This window comes from Balaenoptera ricei, chromosome 13 (assembly GCF_028023285.1).
Source record: "Balaenoptera ricei isolate mBalRic1 chromosome 13, mBalRic1.hap2, whole genome shotgun sequence".
Taxonomy (NCBI): Eukaryota; Metazoa; Chordata; class Mammalia; order Artiodactyla; family Balaenopteridae; genus Balaenoptera; species Balaenoptera ricei.
Genome location: NC_082651.1, coordinates 78330800 through 78347234, shown reverse-complemented (window position 1 = coordinate 78347234; position 16435 = coordinate 78330800). Strand labels below are relative to the sequence as shown.

Below are 16435 nucleotides of genomic sequence, written 5' to 3'. Positions count from 1 at the left end.
GTAGAACTTGACTCCTGCCCTACCCTACCCCTCTTTTAATTTTGTACTTATTCTAGGAATATGGGTTCATCGCTCAAGACTGTTCCCTTCTGGAGGACAGACACTGTCTCTTGTCATCTGTATGCATCCCACAGCACCCACCCAGCACGGTGTACTTAGTCCAGAGTACACAGCAGGTGTTTAAATGATGCTTGGTGAATGGCATCATGGGAGTGTGAGTTCGACTGAAAGTCACACACAGGTGTGAGCTGGACAGACCTGCAGTGAGATCCACCTGCTGCCCTCATGGGCCAGAATGCTCTCCAAACACCGGGTCTCCATGAAGGAGAGAGAGAGGTTTCCAGAAGCCATACCTGTCACTCCTGCACCCTCTCCATTCGCTCTTGCTCCAGGGGTTCCACAGGCGGATAAGATATTCCCAGCCGCTCCTGTACTGAATCTGCAAAGAACAGAAAAGGAAAACTGTCAGTGTTCTCCAGCAAAAGTCAGCAGAAGGGATATGAGTGCAGCTGCTTTTCACCTCCAAGGACTAATTTAACTTCTGACCTCATTTGGCTGCAGCCAGGGAAAAAAAATGGAAAGGAAAAAAAATCAATGTCTCTGCCTGTGTGGAGTTGGAATGAGACCGAGGAGAAAACAGTCCTTCTTTCTGTGCAGCACCTTGAAGGGCAGGTGCAGCTTCCTCAGTCTGTACGACTGCATGCTAAAACCTGCGCCAGCTGAGACAACAGCAGATAAATAGATGGTGCCATGGGCTGCAGAGGGGAGATCTTTACGGGTCTCCAGCCTCCTCCATGCCCTGTCACAGCCGGCATCTCTATTCCACTCAAATAGCTGTTTCCTTGCTGGAGGCCCCTTGGGAGCTGTGCTGGGGTCTCCACAGCACTGTCCTGAGCAAGGCCAGTAGGAGGCTGATTTGAGCAAGACAGGACCTTTGAGGCCTGGGAGTGGAGCCCTCCTAGCCTGCGGCCCCGGGGCTGCACCCGGCCCCCCGGCAGCCTGCCTCTGTCAGCGAGCAGGGCATCTCCGTGGCCTGAACGTTCCTTCCTTCCCCGGGCGATCACATCATCATCTGTCCTAGATACAGAGGCCGGCACACTTGCTCCTTCAGACCACTGAGGCCAGAGGGCAGAACTGTTTGTTGAAAAGTTACAACAAAACAATCACAACCCTTTGAACTTATGTTCCTGGATCCAGGAGGCCTCCGCCTGGTGAGAGGAATTAAAGCATGATTGAGTTGTAGCGGCAGTATTGATCTGTGCTAATGTCATCTGAGGAGACAGAGGCCTGGAGGGGTGAGGAAGGGGCGGACTTGTTCACTGATTCCAGGTCACAGGAGAAAGTCCCGAGTGGAATATTCCCACGTGGAAAAGGAACCCGTGGGTGGAGGCAGGGCTTGGAGACAGGCCTGGCTGAGTGTGTGACGTGCACTACGGCCTTCAATCCTCTGAGGTAGATATTCATATAATCCTCGTCTTGCAGAGGAGACTGAGCATCAGAGAGGTTAAGCAACTTTCCCAAGGCCACAGAGTAAGTGGCAGAGGAGGAATTCTGATCCCAGCCACTGTGAGTCTCCAAAGCCCAGGCTCTTAATTTTAGAATTGGGAGTGGATAAAGGATACAGCTGTTCCAGGGCCCAGCTCATTCTCACATGTGGATGAGACCCTGACCTTGCACGTAAACCCTGGGCCAGCACGTGATCACCAGTAGGGCAGTGCCATGAAGGAGCGATGTGGTCAGACAAGGACCCAAGAACCCAGCTTGGGTATCGTTCTTTTCTTGTCTACTTCTGTCTAGCTGACACTGCAGTGGAAGGTACTCTTTTAATGCCACATGGGATGGGGGTGCCCCCTCTGACCCCACCAGGTACCCCAGGCTTTGCACACAGTGTATTATTAACTGCCAGCACGTGACGGAGCCCATGGAACAGGGACGTGAGAAACGGTCGCCTGGTGGCCCAAAGAGCTTAATGAGCCACCCTCAGTGCCTAAGGGACAGTCAGGGGCTCAGGCAGGCACAGGGGAGAAGAGTGGCCAGTGGCGGGAAGGGGCTGAGAGCGGGGCTAAATGAGGCATGCAAAGAAACACGCACCCCTGGCCCCGGGGAGTCACTGACCCAGCGAGGTGCATGGTATAAAATGCCAATTTCATTTATCTTGTTGTCTGTGTCCCACCCAGAGGGTGGATGTGCAGATTACAAAGCACACTGCGTTTATGGGCTGGTTTAATCTTAGCACTTGTGGTCAGAGTTATAACCTCCTCTTTCTGCAGGAAGAACCTGTAATCAAGTTCTTGGGCTCTTGTCTGACCGTGTCACTTTTTTTTTTTTTTAAAGGAACTCCTTTAATTATTTATTTTATTTATTTATTTTTGGCTGTGTTGGGTCTTCGTTTCTGTGCGAGGGCTTTCTCTAGTTGCGGCGAGCGGGGGCCACTCTTCATCGTGGTGCGCGGGCTTCTCACTATCGCGGCCTCTCTTGTTGCGGAGCACAGGCTCCAGACGCGCAGGCTCAGTAGTTGTGGCTCACGGGCCTAGTTGCTCCGCGGCACGTGGGATCTTCCCAGACCAGGGCTCGAACCCGTGTCCCCTGCACTGGCAGGCAGATTCTCAACCACTGCGCCACCAGGGAAGCCCATGTGTCACTTCTTTTTGACAGTGCTCTGCTGGTGATCACATGGGCCTTGGCCAAGTGCCTCAGGGGTAACCTTCGAGGCCAAGGTCACAGCTGCATCTGAGAATGGGCGGGCTTTCTTGCTTCACTCTCCTGGCTGCTGACGGTACCCTGGCCCTGGTCAGATCTCTCAGAAAGGGTGCCACTGGGAAGAGGTGATCCAGGTTATCTATCCTAGGATAATAATTCCTTGAAAGTATCTCTTGAAGGCAAGTTGCAGAGGCAGTTAATTGTTACTCCTAGAAAAAATAAGGTTTCATGGCTAATGGTAGATTAAAACCAAGCTGTACTTATATTGTTAACACAGGCCTTCTCAGAGCCTTTAAAATGTTAATATCCAAATACCGCTTTCACAGAGCATCTCAGCAGGCCGGTGCTCCTTAGAGCACAGGCTGGGAAGTGTCAGCAGCCACAGAGTGGCAAGAATGGCGGGTCACGCGGGACACACGGTCTTCATCACCTACGGTCACAGGAGAGTGTCCTGTTTAGATTGCTCAGTGTGTTATAAGAACAACTCAACGTGTGTGCTGTGGGGCAGGAAACATCGGGCTGTGGATAGAATCATTGGGAGCCCAAACCCCAGCCAAGCCCACACTTCCACTCCCCAGTTCACCTCCATGACCTTGGCCCTAGGTGTTTACTTGGCTGCTCTATAAGCCGGCAGTCACTGCCATCCCCACGCCCAGCCTCTGCGGGACTCACATTCCGTGGCCGTCTGGACCTCTGGATACACAAGTCCCTTCTCCCCTGCATTCAGAGGAGAAAGAAAGGCCGTCTCAACGTATAAAAAGGGCCTTGCCAGGAATGGCCAGCACATCACGCAGGTACCATGGCTCCTTCCTTCCATGCCCAGCACAGATATCATTCATTGATCGCAGCTCTCTTTTTCCAAATCTGGAAGCAGAGCCAAAGTCTTGTCAACACAGTAATCCAGGCAGCATTGCCTGGATGAAGGCTGGCACACAAGAAAGCTGACCTTCTCTCCCTAACCTAGACCTGTCCACGTCTGGGATGGGGAGCTACGGCGAGCAGAACGTCCATCCGTGGCCAGATGTGATGATGGTATTGCCTGTCTCCACTGAGAATTCAGGGAGGGGCATGGGAGGTTCCAGAGGAAGAGCATCTGGAGCCCCTGGGACTGGGATCTCCTGTGGCTTGGGTTTATCGGGGCCTCTTCCTTGCTTGTGGGAAATGTCATTTGAGCTCCTCACATATTCTATGATGGAGAATCCGTGATATCACCCTCATAGGCCAAGGACAAATGCATTCATTCACTCATGCAAGCACACTCACCCATTGATCCAACAGGCATTTATTAGGTGCCTACTCTCCTCCACTTGCTGTGCACAGGAAGCATTCTGGTACTGATTTCCTTAGGGAGGAAGGTGGGAGACAGAAAATATTGCCTCTGTTTTTTTTTTGTTTGTTTGCTTTGTTTTGTTTTGTTTTTTAACATCTTTATTGGAGTATAGTTGCTTTACAATGGTGTTAGTTTCTGCTTTACAACAAAGTGAATCAGCTATACATATTCATATATCCCCATATCTCTTCCCTCTTGCATCTCCCTCCCACCTTGCCTCTGTTTTGCAGATTGGAACATTCACCCAAACACAAAACGATGGAGTAACTGCCCTTAGGTCAACGGACAGGAGAGACAGATTGACACGCAGAGAGGGAAGGCAGGTATGAGAAACATGCCATAAATAGAAGCTGATACTCTACGTTCCTTGGCCCATAAATACCTGTGAAAAATGGACCCTGGGGTTTGCGACACTGTCTCTTATGACCTAGAAGACATTATCAGACCTCGAGAGTTGTGAGAACTACAGAGATGGGGGAACATTTGTGGGAAATCATCACAAGGCCAGGAAGTGCTGTCCCTGCACGGCTGCGTGATAAGCATAGATGGGAACTGAGGAGTCGTGGTGTCTGGGCCCAGCCATTTCAAGCAGCTGTGTCACCCTGACCTTCCCCTCTCAGATGTCGGCTTCTCATTTATGAATGGAGGAGGCTGGACTTCAGTAGTGTATTCTAGACCAAACGCTACTGCACACACTGATGATATGCATTTTTGTCCACCCAAAGTCGGTTGTTACGGGAAAGACTGTCTCCCAATAGCCATCCTCCCCTCATTCATGGGAATAAAGTTCTAGCTGGGCATATGGCAGCCCGGCTAGATGGTATGTTTCCCAGACAACCTTGGGCCTCAGGGTGGCCCATGACTAGGTCCAGACTCCTGGGATCTGAGAGGAGATGGTGTGTGCCTTTACTGATACGTGCCTTCCTTAGGGACGTATAAGTGTCCCCGGCCTCTTTCTCGTCCCCCGGCTGGGAAATGAGGGGACCTGAGGCAGCTACCCTGGGCTCACAGATAGAAGCCCCATGTTGCAGATGGCAGAACCAGCTACCAGCTCTGGAATCACGTGCCTAGCTGAGAAGTGAACTTGATCTTGTTTGAGCCCCTGTATCTTCGAGTGTCTTTGTCAGAGCAGTTTAGTTGGTATGTAACAAATAAAACCCTTTCGGGGCAAAATTTCCTCCCAAGTCAATTGGGTAGTTAATTCTGCTTTCTTTTTGGGCTAATCCCCCAGCCTACTTAGACACTCTGCCTGTCTGCGGCCATTCAAGGATAGTAAGATTTCTGGTGGGTCCCTGGGGGGTGAGGATACTGGGTGCCAGAACTTCTGAATGAAGAGAGGGAATGGGGTTGTCCATGATGGGCCTGGACGTGGTGGAGGCAAGGGTGATCACTACTTGTTTCAGCTTGCTGGGCTCACTGAGGCAAGTGATTCTGACTCCTGTGTAGGGGAGCAAAAACCCTGGGGCACCGTGTTCATGGGGAGCCTTACCTGCTCGGCGCCAGTCACTGTGTAGGCACGCCGACTCACCAGTCCGTTTGCCATCCTCGTGGACTCACTTGTCGGCTTCAAAGGAGGAAAGCAGACCAAGCGTTAAACATTCACACATTCTTCAAAAAGATAGAAAAGCACTATTCAATCAGCAGCTGGGCCGTGGCCAGATGAAAAGCATCCCACTGACTCACGTTGGAATGGCATGTGTTCCTGGATTTCTTTCCTAGAGAGGCAGAGTTTGAAGGCTGTAGGGTGCTTGAGGCCCCAGCATTTCACACCTCAGGAGACCACCCCATGACAGACAGAAGCCCACCGAGTCCTGAGGACCTGGGCTGCTGGCTTCTCCAATTACTTGCTATCAACGAGACACAACACAAGACATAACTTCTGGGCACTTTGTGGGAGTCGGGAAGACCTACCACCTCCAGGCTATGAGGAATTGGGGTTTAAAGTGCATTCTGGTTTCATGTGGCATTTCAGACTAGGGCTGTGTGACTCAAAGCCCACATGGTTAAAGAGTGAAGGAAGTGTCCTCAGGGATACGGTGTTGGCTGTTTCAGAACAGACTCAAATAATTTGGAGGGTCATTCAGGCTTTTCAGAATGGGCACTCTGCCTTTGGGATGCTGCCTTTAAAGCCAGTGAGAATCAAAGGGCCCCCCGATCACTCTGGACCCCACTGCTTCCGGTCACAGGGAAGCACTAGGCAAAGGCTTCAGTATCAGACAACAGCATTTGAACCCCTGCTCAGCCACTCACTGGCTGTGTGATGGTAAGCATTTTACTTAGTCTCTCTGAGCCCATTTCTTCTTCTGTAAGTGAATTCTGCAATCCCTATTTCAGATGGAGGGCTACTGTGAGGATTAAATGAGGTGGTGTCGGTGAAGCACAGCATCAGATCTCTATGATGGTCACTTGGCCATTCCCCTGAATGGGCCAGTGGCTGAACGCTCCTGGGTGAGGAAAGGCTCGAACCAGTGCAGCGAGATTCCTGGTCTACTCACCCCGGCCAGGGTGCTGCAGGTCATCAGGGAGCCCGCCTCGGCTACCATCTTCACCATTGTCATCAGGTCAGATGAGGAGGAATGCAGGCTGATGTTGGTGACCACCCCTCCTGTGACTGGTCCACCAGGGCATCAGGGAGGTAGCCATAGTGCCGGTTGACACAGGACGCATGAAACCTGGGAGGGAGAAAGGCAGATCAACCCCTGTGGTGACTTTGGTGCCCCCAGAAAGGGAGGTTGTACCTGGACCTCTGCATATTTCCCAGGAAATGGACTTCCCAACCACCCCCGGGCTATGGCAACCTGCCCACCTTCTGTTCTCCTGGATAAAGAATCTAGCGATGTGCCACCATTACCACTTCCTTCCCCTGGTCTCCTGGGTCTGGGGAGCCCCACAGGTGGCATTATTGTATAGAGCTTAGGAATGCAGGTGCTGGAGCCACAGGCCAAGGGTTCAATCCCAGTCTCACCAGATATTTAGCTGCTTGACCTTAGACAAGTTACTTAACCTCCTAGGGCTGGGCTTAGCGTAGTGCCTGCCACATGGGAAGCCTTTAATAAAGACTGGCTATTATTATGATAAGGATCCACTGTTTCAGTACGGAGGTTCCTTAAAAAACTAAAAATAGAACTACCATACGACTCAGCAATCCCACTACTGGGCATGTACCCTGAGAAAACCATAATTCAAAAAGAGTCATGTACCAAAATGTTCATTGCAGCTCTATTTACAATAGCCAGGACATGGAAGCAACCTAAGTGCCCATCAACAGATGAATGGATAAAGATGTGGCACATATACACAATGGAATATTACTCAGCCATAAAAAGAAACGAAATTGAGTTATTTGTAGTGAGGTGGATGGATCTAGAGTCTGTCATACAGCGTAAAGTAAGTCAGAAAGAGAAAAACAAATACCGTATGCTAACATATATATGGAATCTAAAAAAAAATAAAAAAATTAAAAATGGTCATGAAGAACCTAGGGGCAAGACGGGAATAAAGACACAGACCTACTAGAGAATGGACTTGAGGATATGGGGAGGGGGAAGGGTAAGCTGGGACAAAGTGAGAGAGTGGCATGGACATATATACACTACCAAACGTAAAATAGATAGCTAGTGGGAAGCAGCCGCATAGCACAGGGAGATCAGCTCAGTGCTTTGTGACCACCTAGAGGGGTGGGATAGGGAGGGTGGGAGGGATGGAGACACAAGAGGGAAGATATATGGGGACATATGTATATGTATAACTGATTCACTTTGTTATAAAGCAGAAACTAATACACCATTGTAAAGCAATTATACTCCAATAAAGATGTTAAAAAAAAAAAAAAAAAGATCCACTGTTTCCTGTTTAACAACAGTGGTAAGTACTGGCTGTGTGCAGCGTACCTTGCTAGGCACTGAGCGTTCACAGATGGATGAGACCCTGTTCCTGCCCTCCAAAAGCCCACAGTCAACAACTGTGATGCTCGCTGTGGCCATAAGCAGCCTCTATTCTTACTCTGTGCGAAGCTTGACCCAGAATCCCCATTCCCATCCTCAAAACTAACCCACTCCCCCCAGAATCATCAGGGAGGTGATGTCACTGAAGGTAACACAGGTGAGGGTGAGGCTTACATAACACATCCCCAAAGCAAATCACCTAGAACTCTCAGACCTGTTCTCCAAAATGCCTCTTCCGGGACTTCCTTGGTGGTCCAGTGGTTAAGACTCCATGCTCCCAATGCAGGGGGCCCGGCTTTGATCCCTGGTCAGGGAACTAGATCCCGCATGCTCCAAGTAAGAGCCCGCATGCCACAACTAAAGATCCCATATGCTGCAACTAAGAGATCCCGTGTGCTGCAATGAAGATTCCGCATGCGGCAACTAAAGATCCTGAGTGCCACAACTAAGATCCAGCTCAGCCAAATAAATTTAAAAAATAATAAATATTTTAAAAAATAATAAATATTTTTAAAAATGCCTCTTCCCGGGCTTCCCTGGTGGCGCAGTGGTTAAGAATCTGCCTGCCAATGCAGGGGAACCGGGTTCGAGCCCTGGTGTGGGAAGGTCCCACATGCCGCGGAGCAACTAAGCCCGTGAGCCACAACCACTGAGCCTGCGCGTCTGGAGCCTGTGCTCCGCAACGGGAGAGGCCGCGACAGTGAGAGGCCCGCGCACTGCGATGAAGAGTGGCCCCCGCTCTCCGCAACTGGAGAAAGCCCTCGCACAGAAACGAAGACCCAACACAGCCAAAAATAAATAAATAAAGTTTAAAAAAAAAAAAAAAGCCTCTTCCCACCCTCCCATGGGGTTTCTGCTTCTGGACCCACACCCTGAGAAATGCCCTGTCTTATTGCCCTATCTTGCCCTCCTCCCAGTTCTCCCCCCGTCACCTATTAGACAGGCAGATAGTCTCCAGATTCAAGAGTCAACCTGCTCAGCCCTACTGCTGGCCTCCCCTCTCATGAGCTCTCCTCTCGGGCGGGAGGCTGAGCTTTTCAAGGCCCCCTTTGCTCCTCTGGGGAATGGGCTCTTGCGGTCGTGCTGCCAGGTGAAGCGCGCACAGCACGGGGAGAGGGTCTGGCTGGTGGAGGTGTGCTTGCTGTGAGCACGATCAGGACAGCAAGTCCACGCTCACCTGCTTCTACCGCCACACTCGTCCACCCCTCCACAGCAGCGCTCACCACCCACATGCTCTCCCCTTAGAAGGACACGTCGGGCTGCTTTGCCTTCCTTGGGTGTCTATTTGCTGTGAGAGCGCGTGGATCACCTTGGAACAGAGAGGAAGTAACTGGGGGTCCCAGGAAGGCTTCTGAGAGGTGGCACAACTCTGAACTGAGTTTTATCCAGGTCCGGACAGTGGGACGGACATCCTGGGGAGGAAGAGTCAAATCAGGGAGGCTCCAGAGCCAGAAGAGCGTGGTGGAGTGGGGTTGATGATGGACTGACTGGTATTCCCGGGAGAGAGGGCGGATGGATCACTCACACGGAGAACCACTGAAGCAGGGGCCAGAGGAGGTCAGATTTGTTTTGAGAACTCAAGTTCCTGTCGATGGGGTGAATTGGAAAGGTTCCCATGGGCTCCTAAAATATAGGCAGGGCAAACCCACAACAGCATGGAGCTGAGCCAGGCCAGGCAGGAGACCCTGCCTCTTGGTGTCAAAGCTGTCCAGTGGGCATGTTCCCACACCGCCTGGTCACTCGGGCCTCCAGCCGGGACCTAAGCTTTCCTGTCCCTGATGGGGAAGCAGAGGCCAAGCCCCATAGAGGTTGGTAGCCGCAGGAAAGCTCCAGCTGCGGCTTGCTTTCTGGTGATGCAAAACCACGTGGGGGTCAGGCGTGGGTCCACCCTGCTGCCGCCTCTACTGGGGCCCGAGGCCTCGGACAAGACCCCTCCTGGTCCTCGGCCCTTCACCTGGATCAGCTCTGGGGCCCCTCAGACACCCCTCTCTCACCATACTTCCACCTCTGCAGTTCTCTCCTCCTGGGGTCCCCCAGAATTCATGTAAACTCACTTCAGCAAATACAGATCAAGCAGCTGCTCTCAGCAGGACACCTTCCCAGGCACAAACACCATGGACAGCTTAAGAGAGTCTTGCGTTAATGAAAGCACAGGATCCACAGAACCCAAGGGCCGTTCTACAGGAACCAGGTGGCAGATGGATCTCAACTTGTTATTTAACTCGTTCTAAACCTTATGTTTCTGTCTCTCCCTCTCTCTGACCAGGGTTGTCTGGTATTAGACTCTTATCTCTGCAGTGTTTTTAGTCAACTGCAAAGCTTCCCTTTGGTCACGATCGTGCCTAGGTAGGTCTCAGGGTCTGACTCACTTGATTTTCCACATGTTTTCTGGCTCTGGGTCCTAGATTAAGAGGACTTTGATGAGGGTGCTGGAAGATCACCAAGACTAGGGTTCTGGAACCCATTCCAGAGCCCACCAGCATGACCTCCCATGTTGCCACACCCCCTTCTGGCTTCAAATAGAGCTTCACCAGAGCCACACCAGGAAAGCAGCTGTTGGCTCTGCCCCGTCACTTCAGGGCCACTGCCTCAGTGTCTGCGGGCCTCGTCTGATGGTCTGATGTCATGCACCCCCCCACCCCACCCTCTGCAGTCACCACAGAGACACCCAATGCAAGGGGAGGGACCCATGGCCAGTGCCCCCCTCTCGGTGTCTTCCACAGCCTTCTCTCGCTGCGCCTCCACGATGCCCACGAAGCCTGTCCCGGCAGCAGCTGGGTGTTTAGACAACGAGCTCTCCCTCTCTGCTTTACAAACACGAGCTCAGAGATCCTGCTCATGCTTCAGGGACAAGTCAACTCTTCCTAGCTCCCTTTGCTGCCAGGAAATAGAAAGGGAGGGAGAGAGAGCCCTGTGTTCGCCACACCTGTCACTACGCGTGTCACCTGAACCCAGGAATTCTGAGAGCGCCTTGTTCTCAGCCCTCGGCTTCAGCCTCATTTTGGGGAAATGTCTACGTGCCTGGCAATGATATGAGAGAGGGAAGAATTCAGATGTCAAATCGGGATCCAAAAAGGACGCTGAAAGTCTATAATTCTGAGCCACAGAGATTCCAGAAAGGATGCTAGGCAGCTTACCAGATCTTGTCTCCCACTCTCCTATTTTATGACTTCTGGGGAAAAAAACCCTGCAAACAAAGATTTTTTTTCCCTCCACATCTGACTCACTTGACCAATTCATTTCTGACTCCCCAGCTGCAAGAATGGTTGAAAGTTTGGGATCCACATGTTCACTGGGTATTGCCTACACCCTTGGAGGGAAAGAGGACCATCTCCACCTGGACAGGTGGGTCCTCTGTGCTCGCGCTGTGGTCCCTCTGTGCCAGACACTGAGTTCCAAAGAAGCAAAAAGACAAATCATTTTCCTCTAGGACTGACAGTATCAAGAAATGATGGAAAAGCACGTGACTGGGGAGGACAGACCTGATCCCAGCTTGGCCTCAAACACGGTGTGACCTTGGGCAAGTCATTTCACCGCCCACCGCCCCCCCCACCCCGAGCCTCAGTTTCCTCATCTTTCAAAGAAGGTAGGGTTTGATGCTGACAGAGGCTCCATCTAGCTCTGATGGGGTATAATTCTATTTGATTTCCTCCTGCATTCTATAACCCCCTTCTTTGGATGGAGGGGAAAGCTTTTAAATAGCTTTGGAGTTTGAAACATTTTCTCCTGCACTAGATTTCTTCAGGCAGTGGAATGTGGATTCTGGGTCCAGTTTCCCATTTCTTTTCAAGCTGAATGATTGCTTTAGGTCAGCTGTTAACAAAATCGGGTCAAAGTCATCATTTCATCTGCGAGCTTTCTAATTCTCCAAGTGAACTGCCATGCTCCCCCCTTTTGATAAGGAAAAAAACGAGGCCCTGGAGCGGTGAGCACTGAATCCACCCCGGAAAGATAATGGCAGTGTTTGCATAAGTAGCTTAGAAGTGAATTAACCTCCCCAAACATATGGATTGCTTCATCCACTCGCCTGTTTTCTGGGCTTCATTCTCAAATGCTAACGACCAGCTCTTCCTGACACTGGAAATGAGCAACAGCTTTAGTTTTGCACAAGCTGGCTCAAAAGAAAGAACGCACAAAAAGAGCCCTTGAGATGTGCCTCCAGAAGGACAGGGGCTGGGGTAGTCTGTGGGGTCGTAACCACTCCACAGGGCCCAGGATTGGATGGGGCGGGGTCTTCCGTCTTGCCAAATGATGTCACCTGGTCAAACGACCAAAAACCTCAGGAGACTCAGGTTAATCGCTTACACCTGCCATCATATCACTATTCAGAGACTTGGCTTCCCCATTTGTCATTATGAGGCATTGGTTAGGAAGATCTTTGGGGAACCTGATTCCAGGACACTCTCCACTATTCATTTTTCTCCTGAAATGTGTGGTCCCCTGACCTTTTGTCTCCTAGCATTGATTTCCAGCTCTGATGTGTCCCTCACTTGTGTGGGTCTTGATGACAGCGACCTCTTACACACACACATACTCTTGCACACCCCACCTGAGCTGGCGTGAGCGTCTCTTCCAGCGCCCAGCACGGTGCCCGGACTATGATTAAATGCACCATACACATCTGCTGAATAAAAGCAACCCAAATTGTCTAAGTGAAACAGGTGACTTGGGGAGTTTGTAAGTCCTCGAGCTTGTTAATACCAGAAGGTAGTCCCTGACTCACGGTGTTTGGACCATATAATAATAAGCAGCTCCCGCCCTGCCCCCAGTCATAAATGCAATCTCACGGTAGCCACACCAGGTCCCCACGTGTCCCGCCCGGGTCACTGCTCAAATCACTCCCCCCCCCCCTCATATCTCCTCTCTCTCTTCTGAAATCCTACCCATCCTTCAAGGCCTCGCTCAACGTCACCTCCTCTGTGCAGCCCCAGCTGAGTCTCTGTGAGTCAGAACTGCTGTCTCTCTCCTCTGCTCTCTCTCTCCTCTCAGCAGACTTTGAACATGATACTACATTTTATTTGGGCCTATACACCAGCCCTTACAATAATACCGTTGTCAGTGCCCATCTCTGTCCAGCTCTGCCCTGCCCACCCCTCGCCACGTGTCTCCGGATCCCTCCACTGGCTCCAACTGAGCCTTGCGCACAGTGATTATTTACAGAGGATGCCCAGCGAGGTGGCAAAGGCTCTGGAGCTCCCAGGGGCATCGCGTGCATTGAGCAGAGCTGCCAAAAGCCTTAGCGCTGGCTGGTGGGGAGCATCAGTCAGGGCAAGTGGCTGGGCAGGCAGGGCCAGCATCCAGGGCCTGGGCAGAGGGGCGGGCCCATCCTTACCTGGCGCAGGCTTTCTCCAGCAGGCTCGGCCAAAACTCTTGTTTGTTGCGAGGATTAACAAAGAAGTACTCATTGTTCAGGACAGGTAGGCAATCGTCAATCACCACTTCCACCCACTGGCCACACTGCCAGAACTGGAGGAGAGAGAGAGGAATATACACCCTAGTAGAGTTGGGGCAGGAGGGAGGTGCTGGCCCCCCGACCCAGGCCAAAAGATAACCACCATCACCACTTGACCACCACAGCGCAACAAGGAAGTCTATCCAGACCAAAATCCCAGCCCAGGTTGGCGGACAGGGGACAGGACTGTCATCTCCACTGACAGGTGAGTCACAGATCAAGTTAATCAAGGAAAATACAGCAGGGAGGAAGGAGTCTTGGGCTCTAGCTGGACTTTATGGCTAACTCCTGCCTCACTTTGGCAAGTCCCTTGTGAGATTCAGGCACACTGAAGACTCTCCGGGTACATCTTGTATACAAAATGGCAGTAGGGGGAGCAGATGCTGAATAGCAAAGGAGAATGGGAGATACAGAGTGTCGTGATGGGGAAGGACAGCCTTTGGGGAGCTGAAGGCTTGAGAGAGGAGGCAGGATTCCAGCAGGTGGCGAGGAGCAGGGAAGGCAGCCCAGAAGCGGCGGCGACAGTGTGGGCGGAAGCCTGGGGGCCGAACGGTGAGGTTGCTCGGGAGGACTGAGCACTTACAGGCTCGCCCTGGGCCTCCTCTCCTCACGTCCAGCCGTCCCTGCCAGCCGAGCAGCAGCCATGAAGCGGGCTGGCACTGTCGCTGCTAAGAGTGCAAAGGAACCAGATGCTCCTCTCCAAAACAGAGTGGTTTAATCGTCAGCATTCAACTCTTAATGGTTCACCCGGGGGCACTGCCAAATGAGGATAATTGATAACAAAGCCAGCTTTTTGGAGTTGGTTTGCTGGTCTCTGGAACAGCAACAGGGCTTCTGGCTTCAGGCCTGCGTCTTGACAAGACTCAGGCAAGCCTCCGATAGCTGGGCTTGGAGTAAAGCTGGGTGGATGCAATCCATCATCTGCTCGGTGGTGACAGGGAGCCTGGCCCACAGCTGGATGTCCCAGATGTTGGGCTTTTGCATACAGATGAGGATGCACTTTCGAAGCAGGGAGGGAGACCAAGACAGAGATGTCAGTGGAGACAAGACAAAGAAGATGTCCTCACAGTCTTTAATGAACCAGCGCACTGGAGCTGGTGTTGCCCCAGCTGTGGATCTGCGTCCCGACTACAGTAAGATGCACAGGAGGGTGAGGCTGGGAGCCAACAGGGATGCTATCACAGTGAGATCGTGAGACCTGGCTGAAGCATCAAGGAAGCGAACTCTAGCTCCTTGAAGGAGGATACTAGAAGCACAGACCCATCTGGATTTTGGGTGTAATTGGATAGCAAAGTGGAGTAGGCGGTATCCAGTCAGTGGAACTGTGCTCCAGTCTTGGTTTTGTCTTTTTGTCCTGAGCAATAGATATTGGATAAGACACTTAATTCTCTGTGATTCAGTTTCCTCATCTGTCAAATGGTGGTAAGAGTAAGAGCTACCTCCTTCTGTGATGGGATCAGATGAGTGTGTGAAGGTGAGATCACAGTTTTGAAAGTAAGAACTATTTTTCGATAGGCTTTTCATTCAGCACTTAGGATAGTGCCTGGCACACAGTAGGCCATAAAGAATGAGTGAGTCCTGGCTTGAACGAGATCCTCTTGTTGGTTCTACCCTCACTCACATCTTCCCACACCAGTAATGCTGACCAGACTTGTTCTCCCTATACAAAGGGAACCTCAGATAAGATCATCGTTCCCAAAAAGGATGAAAATGGCCTGACTGGTGGTCAAGAAATGAGGCCACCGATCTGTGTTTCCTGGTTCACTGCTCTGGGTGAGGAGGGCTGGCACCTGGATAATGTCTGCACCCTTCAAGAAGCTGGCTGGTGCCATTTAGCCAACACCCAAGTGTCTGAGGGAAACCAGAAGTGTTTTGGGCAAAGCATCCAAGTTGCCCAGGCACTGGGCCCTTTCCAGAGAAGAGTGCCCAAGCTCAGAATGATGAGATGTACAGAGGTCAGCACTTGTAGCTATTTCTGGGGAACTGTGGGACTATCTTCACCACCCAGAAGGGCAAAGCATGTCCAGCCTGGGCCTCAGTTTGTCCTAAGTACCTGTCACCCCACCAACACTTGCACCCTTGAGGTGAGCCCAGACACAGCTAAACACTGCACCCTCTGGCTAACTCCTCAGTGTGACCCTTGGACCAGCAGCATCATCTGGGAGCTTGTTAGAAGACCTAGCATGCAAATAATTGGACTTCAGGAAGAGAGAGCAGGATAAAGGAGGACACCCAGAAAAAATGGAGGGAAACAGCTGAGCAGAAAAAGGAGGCAGGTCTTCAGAACGAAAGTGCTCACTGAATTCCAGGCAAGCTTAATCTTGCCTGGAATTCACACATCTGGACATTTCTAGAGAAATTTCTGAGCCAAGGAGAGAGATCGCCTCATATAAACTTGCAATTTGAGAGAATATGTCGCATACAAGGTCAAGAGAATAGATTAGCATTGGATTTTTCTTCTGTAACATTGGGGAAGGTACAGACAATGGAGAAATGTTTACAGATTCTTGAGGAAAAGGAATGTAATCCAAAAATCCTAAACCCAACCGAAATATTGTTCTTAAGTAAGAGCAAATGAAAAATACTCATGTAATCTGAGGAAACTATTCAAGGAACCACTCCTACCAAATGTGGATGAAATTAGAACAAAAATCTTAAGAGGAAATGAAGGCTGAAAGAAACAATGGTGAGTAATGAGTTTTAAATATGCTTTGGACAAGAAATATACTGGTAATGTAGTGAAAATGAAATTGATAGTGAAAGGATGAGCAAAGATATAATAGGGAAATGTAAGTAACAGGAAGCCGGAGTAGCAATGTGAATATCAGATAAAGAGGAATTCAAGTTCAGAAGCATTAAATATAGCAAAGAGGGATATTGTGTAAGCTTTATTGCAACAACTGGAGAGCAAGAACATAAATATTTGGGCGCCAAAGAATATAGCAGGAAAAGTATAAAGCCAGAACATGAGGACCCCTCCAAGCTATAACTTTGGGGAAGAACTTTAAC

At 50.8% G+C, this 16435-nt stretch overlaps 1 protein-coding gene across 1 annotated transcript in view; it reads right to left on the bottom strand.

Annotated features, from left to right (window-relative positions):
• The window catches only part of CAPN13 (calpain 13), a 53186-nt gene that overhangs the window by 24316 nt on the left and 12435 nt on the right, over positions 1–16435 (bottom strand). The window contains 5 exon segments of the mRNA XM_059942611.1: positions 354–439; positions 5520–5594; positions 6526–6642; positions 6645–6702; positions 13307–13440. Coding sequence (XP_059798594.1) covers positions 354–439; positions 5520–5594; positions 6526–6642; positions 6645–6702; positions 13307–13440 — 470 coding nt within the window.